This window comes from Anabas testudineus, chromosome 1 (assembly GCF_900324465.2).
Source record: "Anabas testudineus chromosome 1, fAnaTes1.2, whole genome shotgun sequence".
NCBI classification, from domain to species: domain Eukaryota; kingdom Metazoa; phylum Chordata; class Actinopteri; order Anabantiformes; family Anabantidae; genus Anabas; species Anabas testudineus.
This window is the reverse complement of record NC_046610.1, coordinates 10,331,354-10,345,784: the sequence shown is the minus strand read 5'-3', so window position 1 is coordinate 10,345,784 and position 14,431 is coordinate 10,331,354. Positions and strand designations below refer to the sequence as shown.

Here is a 14,431-nt window from a genome sequence, read left to right as displayed (position 1 = left end):
GGTCGCTCCCAGACTTTTCCACGAAGTCTGTAAAATCAGCTAATAACTGAAGGAAAAACTGAATGTGTACATTTAAGACAAAGAAGAAAACAAATCAAACCCAAAATATGTATAAAATATGTGCACTAAATGTTCAATGAAGTGAACTGGTTATTTTAAAGTAGCACCACACGTTTAAGATAAAGTAAATGTTACTCGCTGGTTGTATTGAGTAGATCTTATCTGGAAATGCCGACTTTATTGTACTGTAAAAGCGTACTGACAGGGACATTTGTCCACAAAGCTTGTGAATCCAAAATAATATAACAATTAATACGTGGAAGCATTGTAGCAGTTTGTAGAGCTACATAAACCAAACATCTGGTTCACACTGCCTTTACAACAACATGAAAAAGGCTTCAAAGTAACGGCACTGCTGCCAACCATTTTAAGATTTTTGTAATCTAGAGCAAAGGACATTAAAAGTTATGTTTAAATACAAAACAGCGAGTCCTTCGACCAATAAATAAAAATGATTATGAACATAAAGCATACTGAGGAGAACAATAGCTGCTCCGCAACGTTGCTGCTGCATTTGATGTTTTCGCAAATTGTACATCTTCTGTTAGACATGATAGGAAAAATATGTCCAAACAGCAAGTCGTACAATAACGGGTCTGAATGTCGTGCGTTTTGTTTACAAAGCAGCCCCTCGAAGAGCTTTCACCACATGTCTCCACAGTCTCTGATGTGTGTGAAGATAGTGATTTCATTCAAATGTCCCATTAAGATGTCCAGAGTTTTGGATGTAATCATATTGTACTTATAAGATGCAATAACCAAACACAAGTGGCCTCTACCTAACCAAACATATCCTGCAGATTGTTACTGTAAGAGCAGCATATTAAAGCGTTTTGTCTATAGATCACATCTGTAGTGCATCAACTTATGAGGGTTCTTATGAAGTCCTATTTGTACTCATGTGTCTGCACTCCAATGCAGACACATTTGGTGCTTTTAGTTACCCTGAAACCTTTTTAGGATTCATTGCATCAGTCTGTATTCAAACTAGATCTTTCAGCTTTTTAGAGTATACAGATATGTTCACATTCACATAGAAATTAGTCAATTAACTCTAAGTATTCTTAAGTGCTGTGTGATTTTGTATGGGGTAGTGGTAGTATTTTACAAAATATGTATTATCCTGGAAAAGCATTTAAAGTAGTCACTGTAATAAAATTCAGCTCCACTCATAACGTTTCAAGAAGGGGCCTGTTTTGCTGTGTTTTCAGAACTTTAATTCTGTTGTACTGTATATGTAGTTATGCACATTTAATGCAATCGAGAACACATTACAGGTAACTTGTGCACTATGAAGCACTGTTTTTACAGAGTACCATTGTGTTTGTCTTGTGCACACACACAGACACACACACACACACACACACACACACACACACACACACACACACACACACACACACACACACACACACAGACACACAACGCTGCAGGAATGCTTTCACTGTCCTGCCAGTGGTCACATAATTCCATTTACGACAAGCAGAAATGCACAAAGAGTTATAGCAATGTTTCCACAAAACACAGTGAGGAGGAATTACTGCAAACATAGACATACACAACGCAGGTTTCAAAGAGTTCAAAGGCTCAGGTTTTCTAATGTCTGAGAAAATCTATACTATTCAGCACTGCTTTTCATATTTGGTGTTAGTATGCGAATAACATTAGTCTGAAAACTTCCTAAGACCCGAAGTCAAGCTTTAATACTGATGTTATACAAGAAGCAGGTGAAACACCTCGCTCTGTAGCTCCAAAGTCTAAATAAATGTATTTATTTTCATTTTATTATCATAAAGTTAACATGATGTATAATCTGCCTTCTATCTCCTGTGTTACATTAGAAAACTCAACATAAGAAAAGGAGCAATAACAAGTCGTGTGTAAGCAGAGATACAAAATACATTCTTTTATTCATTCATTCATGAGAAGTATTCACACAAACAATATTTAGTGGCATATTTTGACTCCATTTACATACCATTTACAGAAACTGTTTTGGAAATTGAAATGTTTTTCTCCGTCTCAGGAACCATCCAAGGCATCCAGTTAGTAATATCAGTCAGAGCTCTCTATGCCTTTTCCCCCGTTGTCTAAACACAGCTTTTAGCTTTGCTATACTCTTTCAAATCTATCCAACGTCGTTTGTCCTATCAACCCTTTACTCTTCTCACCTAAATTAGTTTAGCTGTAACTTTTAAGATTCATATTTTTACTATATGTACATGATATACATTGATTCTTAAATACATTTCCATTGTTTCCGATCTATTTACAATATAAGAGCTTATTGAAAATTTTAAATGGTTACAAAATATGTGTATGTAGTGGTCTAAAACTTTAGAGCAGAAGGAGGCAAATGTGATATTATATTAGCTACGAAGGTAACAAGTGGTTGTTTAAAGGTTTGGTAATGAGAAAGCATTGCTTCACCTCCAGGAGAGAAATAAACAGGGCTATGTGCCAAAATGCTGATTAAAACTGCAATTCTCTTTGACAACATCAGGTTTATGGAGCATTTTTGTAATTATAATCAGTCTTCTCACATGTCCATTCCCACTGGCTTTGTAAACGGAAAAAATTGCACTTCCATTGTATCCTTGAATCCTGTTGATTGGAAAAGCAGAAACATTCTCGGTCTGGTATCGGAACCACTAAGTCTGCAGCAGAGCACTACCTCAGTGCAAAATGTTTTAACCCATACAGTTATATCGCAGTAGATTGGAGCTGTATAGTATCTGACGGCGCACACGAGGTTCCCACAACAGACACAATTCTTTATCTCTCTTGTTGTGGCTGAAAATTGGGCGAGGAGCTAATGTCCCAGATGAAACTCATCACTCTACTGCAATTCTTTGGTTTGAGAGTCTTATGCATCGCTACAAAGTCCCGGCATGCTGTTTTACACACATTCTGGACTGAGCTGTGTATAACCGTAATAATGGGGGTCATGGCATTGTTACTGGTTGTGAATGTAATGCCCAGCAATAGCTGAATTCTTAAAGACATAACGAACAATATGAAGAACGAGCTACTGAAATATAACAAAAACAGACGCATTACGGTAATATTCAGATCCAGCAGTGAAACACAGAATATTACATGTACTGTGTGATCTTTTAAACAAATGGATTGTGGGTTTTGGTAAATATTGTACCGTGCAGTATAAATATGGGTTCTGTGTAAATAGTCTGTCCTGCTATTATGATGTAAGACTGCTACGTCTGTTGCCTCCATCTAGAAACGGTCCACACCTATCACAGCATCTATTGGCTTGCGGCTCCCTGACTGTCGTGAGAATGTTAAAAAAAGTTTGTTGTATTTGGGAGCAAACACACCATGAGCTCACTGGTCTCATGAGGTGCGGTTCCGTGAGATGTATGTATGTGTGTGTGTGTGTGTGTGTGTGTGTGTGTGAGTGTGTGTGTGTGTGTGTGTGTGTGTGTTTGTGAGGGATGGACCAATCACAGCAAACACTTTAAAGCATTCCCCTTCGCTCTTCTCTTTGCTGAATAGTAAGCTTGAACCCACGCAGTCTGTTTTGTCTCTTGTTAGTCTCTGTCTTTTACTTCTTTTAATCCAGCCACAACCCATCCTTTAAAAAAAAAAAAAAAAAAATCGTTCCCTGGCAGATGGACACAGAGGCCTCAATGCCGACAACAGCTGCCTCCGCTTCAGATCTTCTGGCACATGTGGAGCCTGGACTTGGACGAGGAGGTGGCATCTTTCCACACCTTGCAGGAGAGGCCCTTGGCACAGTCACAGCGTTGGAAGATTTCCAAGCCGTGAGAGCCTTTCTTCCTCTGTTTGGTGCACACCTCTCCCTGCCTCAGCACTGGCTTGCAGATTTTGGTCCAGAAGTGGCGGGCGCAACAATATCCCTCTGCGCAGTCGGACGAACGCAGGCAAGAGTCGCCCTCGTGGCCTAAAAAGAGGAAAAGAAGAAACAGTACTGATCAGTGTTGAACCAACAAACAATAAACTCCAAGCTGTATATAAAGTTGACATATGACTACTTGGGAAAACAAAAAGAAATCCTCCATTAGAGACATAAAAGTTCCTGATTGAAATTATGCTCCATTCAACCTCTTGGAGTTTGCTGTATGGTGATTCAGCTGAATAAAGCAAAGGAAATGTATAATCACTGTTCATTAAGCTGTTATGTTTTCCATACGGACAAGTTTATGCAACCCTTTCTTCACATTTCAGTTCAGATTGCATTATGTGTGGCCTTTTGGAGACAAAAGAAACACATGAAGCTTTCTACATAAATCAAGCAAACAATTAGCTTATGCTGTATATTAACCATGTGCTGTCCCATGTGGCCCGAGACTGACATTCTTGGCAGGACGCATGATTTACTCCAGTGAATGCATAATTAGTACAATTTACACTTACATTTTTTCCTTCAAAACACTTTAAATGTTTATTACGTTGTGCCAAAAGCTTCTTTATCTTTCAAACCAGTCATCTGTAAAACGGACAGAACCACGCTTTGCTCGCTCATTATTTCAGGATGAAGTTTGAACCAGTTTGATGGATGCTAAGGCTCAATTCTTGTCCACTGCTTTAACACCACAGATTCTCCGGGTGGGTAATTCTCAAGCAGTGACCTGTTCAAGAACATTATTATGTAGTTAAGTGAGTAAAGCATAAATACATTTAAATTGCTTTATTTATAGTAACTTTAAGTGGTGCTGCTATTTTGACATTGATTTTAGCATTGCAGCCTGCGGCCTTGAGGGTGTATTTAAAGCTGAGTAATGTTAAATGTCTCATTAAGCATGTTGCTTTATGGGAAACCCTTACATTGATTTAAATCAGGTGACATGAACGCTAAGCAGGGGGCTCAGTGAGTTATTAGCCATAATTGTGCCAAACCTGCATTCTGTGGTTTTCACTTGTGTATCACACAATGTGCGCTGTCAGTCAAAGTGTTTGTGACTTTATGTAGGTGGAGAAACAGCAGGGGCATTGTGGTTTCTTCCAGGCTACGGACTCGTAGACACTGACATATGAGCAGAGGGGTAATTATCAACATAGTTTGTGGACTGGCGTCGCTCATGAACTCGGTAGGATATGCAGACAATCAGAAAGACTCAGTCAGGCAGACTCAGTTTCAGCAAGGGTGATGGTAAAGAAGGGAAGAAGAAAAGAGAACAGCGACAGTGTTTGGAGATGGCGAGGTTCACCGTGGCCACGCTTTAAACATCACTTCGGAGATATGAAGGCAGACGTTACCTTTGAGGGAATGCTTAGCATGTGATTTGCCGCTCTTCCTCCAGTTGTGGTCTTTGTTGGAGAGTTTGTTGGGCTCATCTAAAGCTGAGATGTGAGGCGACAGCACACTCTCAGAGATGGGGACACAAATATCTGCAGATGGAAAAATGTGAAACATCAAACTCACATGCTTAGTTGGACTTTTCAGTCGGACTGGCCACAGCTTTGAAGGCAGTTTGTGCAATTCACACTATCAAGTGGTGAAAGAACAACCAAAATGTGACCGTTGAACCTAACCTCTAGACATCGATTTAATACAGTTCGAATATAGTTCAGAATCCTCTCTGTAAAACATGTGTTCAACATTATTTAAATGTATTTCTCTGGGCTAGATACTGCGGTACTGTTTGTTCATTGACTAAAACAAGTCACTATTTCCACAACATTTGCATAAGACAAGAACTTGTCTGAATCATACCCTGCAGTCACAATTTAACTGAAACTGAAATTGTGTGCTTGTGTGTATCTAAGTGCGTACAGTTACTGCAGCGGTTCCCAGGGCAGCACATGGCATCGCGATGGCAGCGCTTCTTCCTCCTGCGGCAGGTGATGCAGCGAGAGGGGGTTTGCTGAGGGCTGTGGCAGTAACTGCCCACACTGCACTCCTTATCATTGCTGCATGGATACACCTGTTGAGAAAAAGATGTATTTAATCAATCTCTCGAAACGTATATTTACCTTATTAAATAAATTACAGTGCATTTATCTCAGTGTTTAAATGATATCATTTCAGATCTATCAGACTCTGAATTGCACTAATTGCTTCAATGAATGCTAAATTAGTGCAATTTGCAATTATTTATGAAAAGCTCTTTCTGAAATGATTAAATGTAACATACTGGATACAGTGTGTGACATAACTTTGAACTTTGAACACTGAGTTTGTCATCGAGAGTCAACCTCTGAGGTGCCGTGCTGGTGCCAAAGAGGCTGCTGCACTTACTCTGCCCACCTGCTCGTGTTATGTCAAAGCTCAAAGTCATAAGTTGCAGTTAGGTTTTGTTTGTTTTTTTGCTTTACAGGCCAAGTATGGCCTTGGCACTGTAATACAGTAAATGCTGCTTGTTGTGCTGCTGTGAAAGGAAATAAACACAGTTGATTTTATTGGTCACACCCCAGCAAACACCTACTTACACAGGCCCAAAACAATCACAGAATTCCTACTAATTAATGCTCCACAGTTGCACGATGCACCTCAGGCCACAAACTCTCAACTGTAGCAAGCAGTTATAAAGACAAATAAAATGTTATGTCCTGGTTTTATAGGTTTTTGCAGAGACATCCTTGTGTGTGTGTTCATTCCTTCTGCACCACATCAGTTTTAAATTGTCAGGTTAAATTGCTGTGAAACATTTTGATTGGACTAGAAGGACTTGAGAAAGATTCAGCTCAATGGATTTCATCATGGTAAATTGTACATGTCACTTTAACTGTATTGCGTTTTCCTCAGTGCCTCAGTAAATCTTAAATTAATTAATATAATTACATATGGCTGGGACAGGACAGAAATGCTATGCTCCTTTGAAGCTTTCTATCAAAGGCTTCCTCACCGGTTACTCTCTGGTAACAGTTTGAGAAATCCATTGGTTCTGAGTTTGAAACTTTGGATGTTTTGAACATCAAAACCAAATGCTATTCACTTTCATTTTATTTAAATGGTGCTATTAGTCTGAGCAGCAGAAATATAAAAACCTCTGTAAATAAACCCCAAACCGTCTACATATCTAGATACCACGGGCGGTAAGTGGGGAAATATGTTGGTTGTTTGTTTTGGGTGAACTAACTACAAGCTGTAGCCCCTCTGAGCCCAATTTTAGTGGACAACATCTTGTAGGGCTTAACATGTCTCTCACTAGTGTGGTTATTTTTTTCAGATCCCAGACAATGGAGTCATTAGAATTTCCAAACCAAAAAAAAACCCACTTCAGTTTCTCCCAAAGTATTCTGAGACTTAATGAGTCTACAGGCATAATTGAGTGGTAAGTATTGTAGCTAATAATAGTCCTTTATAGTCAATTTGGCATAATTTTCCTTAGTATTTCTGGTTATTACATCGAAAGTCTGAGGCATATTGTGAAGAATTGCGAATGTAACATGCACTATTGAAGTCAAGCTCAGTTTTTCTTAACAAATGTGTACACCAATGAGGTTTCCGATGTCTTTATATAATTCCTCGCACATGCACATCCTGTTGCCGTTAGACTTGGAGCAGGAGCAAAGCAGTTTGACATAAATCGCTTCACAAATGAAATTTCTCCTCAGACAAATGAAATAATGTCCCGAATTTGCACTGAATTCATGAAGACAGAGGGACATTTTGAACAGCTGCAGGGAAGCAGCAATACTCTGGCTCGATTCCACGTCCGTTCGGCAAGACGGAGAAAAAAAAAGGCAGACAACAGCGTTCTCCAGTTGCCATATCTTACTGTAAGTCATTCAGTTGGATTTGAGGCTAGGTTTATTGCAATGCATGGATTGAGTTTGAGCATTTCCACAACAAAACACGTATTTAAGCATGCAGATCAGTGAAAACAAGCAGGTCATGGATTATGATTGGATAAATTATGTCCAGTGTAGGAAGACATTAGAACAACATGTTTGACTGGCACACCACCACTGGCACCACAACCACATTTTGCTGGCACCGCGCTGACAGATTTGATTTAGTGTGGCTTACCACTGCAAAACATGAAACAATAAACATGTACAGTAAATTAAGATGAAAGGGACTCAAATCAGAGTTAAACCATTATAGCCACAATAAATAGCAAATATACCCACTTGGGGTATAAAGGTTAGCTGAGACAGGAGCACATGCCCAGCAGAACAGGCATCACTCCAAATGTGAATGTACACCACATGTTTAAAGCGACTTTCTATAATACCAATATTTCAGCACATTATAAGTTGTTGGTTGGTGTCCCTGTGCTTCAGAAAGTCAACAAAATTGAACCTGTTGGATGCGTGCCATGTCTCAAGGTGGAAACACACAGAGGCAGACACAGAAAAAGGAGCATGAATATCAAGCTGAATGCTCTTCCGTCATTATTAACAGCCTCCTAGGGTCAATTTCCCTGCTGCTTATTTATAAAGAGGAGTACAAGAGTAGTGTGGCACATTTTAGGATGCCTTTTGTGGTTTTTGAGACATGTCTCATGGAGGTCCCCCAACATTATGGATTTTCCATTTCTCAACAAAACTCTTTTTGTAATTTACTTGTCCTTATTTATTATACTTGTGCAAAGAAGATGCAGTGTTTGTATAGCTTTTAGTGGTGCTAGTTCCAGTTCTATACTTTACAGATTAGATTCTCTCTTGATTTAATGCTGAGCATTTAAATCACAGTGTGTTTCCCAAAATGTCAAACTCATCCTTTAACTCCACCTATTGGGTTGAAACTGCTATTCCCAAGATCAAGAAGACCAACCACAATAATCGTTGTAATCACAACTGAGTTGGAAACATGCTGGAAGCACGCTGAAGAGAGGTTTTTAAACCGTGCAGAAAAGAGTTTTTTTTTCCCCTGACATGAAAGATATGAAGACAAATGGTCCCAGCCCATATGTAGTTGGCCTAGTACTTCATATTACCTGCTCTGTTTCCTATCTGTCATTCTGGACAGCTGGTTTGGATCGATTACAGTGCATTGCACATATGGGGGTTGGAGTAAGGTGAAGGAAGAACGGGTCTCACCTCTTCCATCACAGCTGAAACTGCAAGACAGCCCTTTGAAACCCAATGATACAAGCCCCCAAATCACATCTGATAATCACGTCTTATCTTGTCATGTTTTAAAATGCCTCGTTCGCGACTTCTGAGAAACAGGACTTCATTTGGATGCATCTCATTCATCTCCCATCTTTTTTCTATTGCTCCCTTATTTTTCCCTAGACGGCCTTCACACATAAAAGCCCGGCCTTAGATTCTGCACAGGAAGTGGCTTGAGAGCTGTGTACTCTGCAGCCTCTGTTGGTATGCTGGTGAGACGATACAGGCAGAGACAGACAGAGAGCCATAAGGGAAGCCCCCGGCCCTGTCTCGTGCTGCTCTCGTGCTGGTAAAGTACTGTGGCTTTCAACAGGAAACTTACATGTGCGGGATCAACAATCTAAGGGATTTACTGCAGGATATACAGAGCTTTGAACCTGCCCTCTGGTCTTTGAGTCCCTTATTTACCTCTGTCATTCCAAAGCACTGATATACTTCGATGGAAGTGCCCTGTAATGCATAAATATAACCCAATGTATTGTGTCTTATGCCAGGTTTGAATCTAAACCTGCAGGGACAGTATGACAATAGATGTGTTGGGTGGATGGGGTTGAACTACATGGCTTTTTCCCAGCATTGTTTGTGTTTTCTTACACCCTCTTTTATGCTCCCCACAACAGAACAGTTTAGTCATGCATCTGTGCTCCCAAGAATAACAGCAGCGTCAGTTGTTTCAGCGAGTGACAAAACTCCCTAGCGGCTATAGCAATTACAGCAAAGGATGACATAAGGTGATGTTAGTGCAGAGCAACAATGTCGGAGGGATGGAGGTATAGGTAGATGGATGGATTGACAGACAGAAAAAATCTAGTCTGAGTGAGAAAATATAAGAAAAAAAAATCCTTCAGCCAATTACAATATTTCCCCACTACCTATTTTGAACCCCTCAGCCATACTAGTAGTTAAGTCCTTTATCATTTCTACATAAAAGGTCACTTCCTGAGTAAATTCACTCACACTACACTTGCAAAATAAAAACTAGAATGAAGTTATAGTACAGGACGTCCTCACACAGCTCTGTGTCGTGACTGCACTTGACCTTCAGGGCTCAAGCTTGTAACCTGAAACTGTGAATGGTGTGAATGAGTGGCAGGGGCCCTATAAAGTCAAATAAACAATGTGACTGAATAAACAAACTTCATACGCCCTGAAAGCACGGCAGGCTGCTATCAGATAACATAGGGAAGGCCGCACACAAGTCACTCATACAAACCGTGGCTTCAAACGTAGCTTGGTGTCTTTCATCACTCAAAACACATGTGTTTATGGACATTTCCCTGTGAGTGCTAGAACCCAGCGTCTCCAAAAACTAGCCCTTCCTTAAGTTAAGTATACATTCTGAGTTGATCTTATTCATCTGACATGAAGAAAGGCACACAGTCATGGACATGACTTCTCTCTTCAAAGGCTATCAAAGGATAGAGGGGAAAGCGCCTGATGGTAATCTAGAAGGTGTGTGACTCTAAGAGGTGTAATCATGTGGAATGAGAGGTACATGGGTCTCCCCTCTCATTAACAGGTCCCATTACAGTAAAGGATGTCGCCATAGGAGGTCCCTAATGGCTCCAGTTCAGGGCCTCAGAGGGCCCAGGGGACCCATAGACTAGGAAGGCCACAGGACTGGAGACAGAGGCCCAAACTACACTAAGTGCTAACAAGCAGTCACACCTCTCTCTGCCTTTTCTGTCTCTTTCTCAGCTCATTAGGATCACTAACAGTCATTTCTGGTTTGAGAGGGGGTGAAATAGGCTGAGAGAGAAAAAGGATGCTATGCTTTTATGGGCAGAACACTTTTGTTAATCCTCATGTTGAAGCAAATAAGGTAATTATTGAAGGCTCACTGACCAGCCGCTGATGTTTGTTAGACACGTACTACATGAATGCCGCCACGGCATCGGTTCCCTTGTGGGTTCAGAGGTTACAGTGGTGAGCACTGCCTGCCAGTACTATCCATTTCTGTTGGTTCTCTTCCAGGGAGGCAACAGTGCCACCCACGAGCGCTGGCTGTCAAGGTCTTGGAGGTTTTGGTTTTGTGGGTTTTACTTCAGTCAAGCTGATGTTGAAATGGTGAGACTACAGGAAAATACTCAGCAGTTTGCCCGAGCTCAATGCCAAGGAATAGCCAAAACCTGACCCTGGTTTGTGTGTGATCGATGTGAGTCTTATCGCCAAACGTTGTCAGCAGCTACAGGAAATAAAAGCACATTAAGCTGTCAAACGCTTCCTATAACTGAAGGTCTCAAACAGAGTTTGTAATCTGATGGATAATAAAGCACCAAATTACACCCTTGTTTCCTGCTGCAGTGGTTTGTCTCTGCAGGGTGGCTGGACTCTCTCATTTATTAATTTGCTATATTTGAAAATAAACTAATGAGGGCAATTTAACAACTTAATGTACTTTAAATGAGACTTTCAGGCCTCCAGATATTTACCTAACAACACGTAAATATTTGTCTATACCTATGCTTTACTGTAGTTTGAATAGGGGATAGTGGGTTTAAAAATGGCCCTGGTGAATTATTAATATTCTCACTCACTTAATTGGCAAGCTCACTTACATCCTGAACCCACTGCACATTCTCCAGATGTGTAACAAACTCAGCAGCATGAGAACGTGACCATAAATCAATCAAATAATAAATAGGATATTTGCACCAAGGTTTCCCATAATACAAATGCCAGATGAGAAATCTGAGAAGCCATACCCAATGTCCAAACACACACAACGCCTTAATCAGATGTAATTTACTCCATAAATGCAGACAAAGATGAAAATATCTTTGGGGAACCACTTTAGAAAGAGAATGACTCAGTGAAGTGTTGGTTTGTGTTATTGACCCCGTTTCAAGGCAGTAACTGCAGCCGTGTATGTATTATTAAGACTGATTGGTAGCCTTGCGACCACTCCTAGAGCTGAATCTGTGCCACACTTTATCCTTACAACCTCATGAAGAGAGCAGACTTGTTATATTTAACTAATTCTGCTTTCATGATTAAATGCAGAGGGTCAGTGTGGTTTGACGGCCGGTGTCAAGCCAAATGTTCGGCCAAAGCTTAGCTGCGGCTGTTACTTTACAACTCTGGAAAACTTCTTGGCAGCGAGAAGACACAGAAACACACACATATACCCACCTCCTACTGTAAATACTATCTTCACTGTGACACACTGCGCCATTCACCGTGACATTTATAAGAGTGGTGGTCTCTGCAGACGTATGTTGTTTCTCCTCAGTCCACCCTTCCACACTGTTCCAGATTATCACAAGGGCAAAGATGTAAGCCGGCACTAAAAGTGAGGTCTAACAGGGTTGGTTAAGTTTTGATCTCCACAGTTCGCAGGAGTGAAACTGGCTTTTGCTCTACATCATTTTCTTCTGAAGTAGCGGAATATCAGAGCACAACTCTCAGCTCTGTGCACAGATATTTGACACTTTCTCTACTGTAAGTGATCTTGCACACAGTTGAATAGGCCAAACGTGACACAGAAAAAGAAAATAATTCAGTAAGTAAGCAGTAATCAGCTGACTGAGTGAGCTGGTGAAGGTCTATGTGCTGTGCGGGATGTGATGGAGATGTGGCAGTGCCATCTGCTGCTCAGAAAGATACCATGAGGCATCTACATGCTGAGCTGAGTATCATGAGAATCCTATATGTTTAATTCAGACGTATAGTGAACATTGATAAGATGATGTCCCAATGGTTTTTCTATGTCTTTTTGTTTTAGAACTGACATTAACCTCAACTAAACCTGGAACTAAAACATCCAATTCCATTATCATTTGGTATATGAATACATTTTATTCCCTTGCCAAGTAACAAAAGTACAGTTGTGCTTGATCAAATCTTTAGACCCACTCATAATGTTCACAAGTTTTTTTCAAAAAGCTTTTTTTTTATTCCAGCGTTGCTGTCAAAGTACAGTAATGTGGTATTTTGTTGAAACAGCAGGAATTGATAACAGTTTGAGTGGGTATTAACTGGTTGGTAAGAGTATCCTTCAGAGGCCCCACAGTAAGAATCTCATAATCCCAGCAAGCGTCTGGACCACTTTAATGATTGTAGGACCCAGACAGAAAATTACCCCAAGTGTTAACTTTTTCTCACATTTCTGTTGGCATTAATGATTTAGTGTGGAAGTGCGCTGCAACCAACTGTGGCGTCAGGTCTGAAAAGCAATTAGGGTTTATGAGAGGTTCAAGCCCTACAATTTCCAATAACGATCCACACATGAGAGGTTTTTCTTAATAGCATGCGGCTACTTCACTCCAGGATTCTCTATAGGCGCAGTTTTGGAGTTGGAGTGTGCACAATTACGCACAGATTGACTGCATCGCCTTTAAGTGAAAAAAGAAAGTTTTCTCTTTTTGACATATTAGAATTATTATTTAAAGATCACTTGCTACTTTTTGGACTTGACAAATCATTATTACTGCTAAGATTATTCCACTGGCTCTAATTCATCTACCCAGTTTCGCGCTGTGTGTAAAATCGATTTGGCATCTTGATTTAAAATTCAATATTAACAATTACCTAACAATTAACAATAACAATTACCTGGAGGTTGTTGTGTTTCTTGGTGGTCCCGCTCTGGGCAGAGGCAGAGCGATTTGTTGCGGGTGTAGGTGACTCTTCCAACAGCGCTGGCTTGATAGCGTTCGCCTTTGGGCGCGTCGCTGACACCTGGGATGTCCCCGTCCTCAGTGTCGCGACGAGAAACACCACAACACAGCATCTATTCCACGTAGAGACGAGCATCCTTGAACGTTACCGAATTGCCAAAAAGGCAGAAAATGAACTTTGTGCGGGGGAAAAAAAAAAATTGTGTCTCAATGAGAAGCGTGCGCACTAGTAGTGTCCATGCGTAACGCTGGTTCTATTGCGGTACAGAGAGGAGTAATGACGAGGCCACGTTTTTGTTCCTGAAAATTAGATATGCAGAGAAATGACTGCCATCGAACCTGTTATTTGAAAACACAGAAAGCCCAGTGTGGGAAGGAAATAATGAAGAAGATAAGATGTTAAAATGTCGATGCTGAACTAAGGGTCAGAGACTTGGCAACACGTCTCCACTGAGTCTCTATCTGTGAGTGAGCGCTGACTCCTCCAGCCGGGTGTTTTATGATCTCGGATACTTTCTTTTTTTAGGATTCTAATGAGTTTGCCTCCGCCCCTTACAAAGATTGAAACTGATCTGTGTGCTGCTCTGCCACTTGTGTATTGTCGTCTCCACACCGGCACCAGGAGCCCCGTTGGGAAAAAGCTATAAAATTATACACTGTGTATTTTAACTGGTCGTTTGACCCTTTTTACTGCCAGGCGCGTAGGA

At 40.7% G+C, this 14,431-nt stretch overlaps 1 protein-coding gene across 1 annotated transcript; it reads right to left on the bottom strand.

The window, feature by feature from the left end:
• Positions 1–1,435: 1,435 nt before the first annotated feature.
• Positions 1,436–14,173, bottom strand: dkk2 (dickkopf WNT signaling pathway inhibitor 2). Its single transcript, XM_026358767.1, has 4 exons — positions 13,660–14,173; positions 5,816–5,966; positions 5,299–5,430; positions 1,436–3,982 (listed from the first exon to the last, which is right to left on the bottom strand). Exons 1-4 carry the CDS (start codon positions 13,858–13,860, stop codon positions 3,732–3,734), a joined length of 735 nt encoding a protein of 244 aa, XP_026214552.1. The 5' UTR covers positions 13,861–14,173; the 3' UTR covers positions 1,436–3,731.
• Positions 14,174–14,431: the final 258 nt, after the last annotated feature.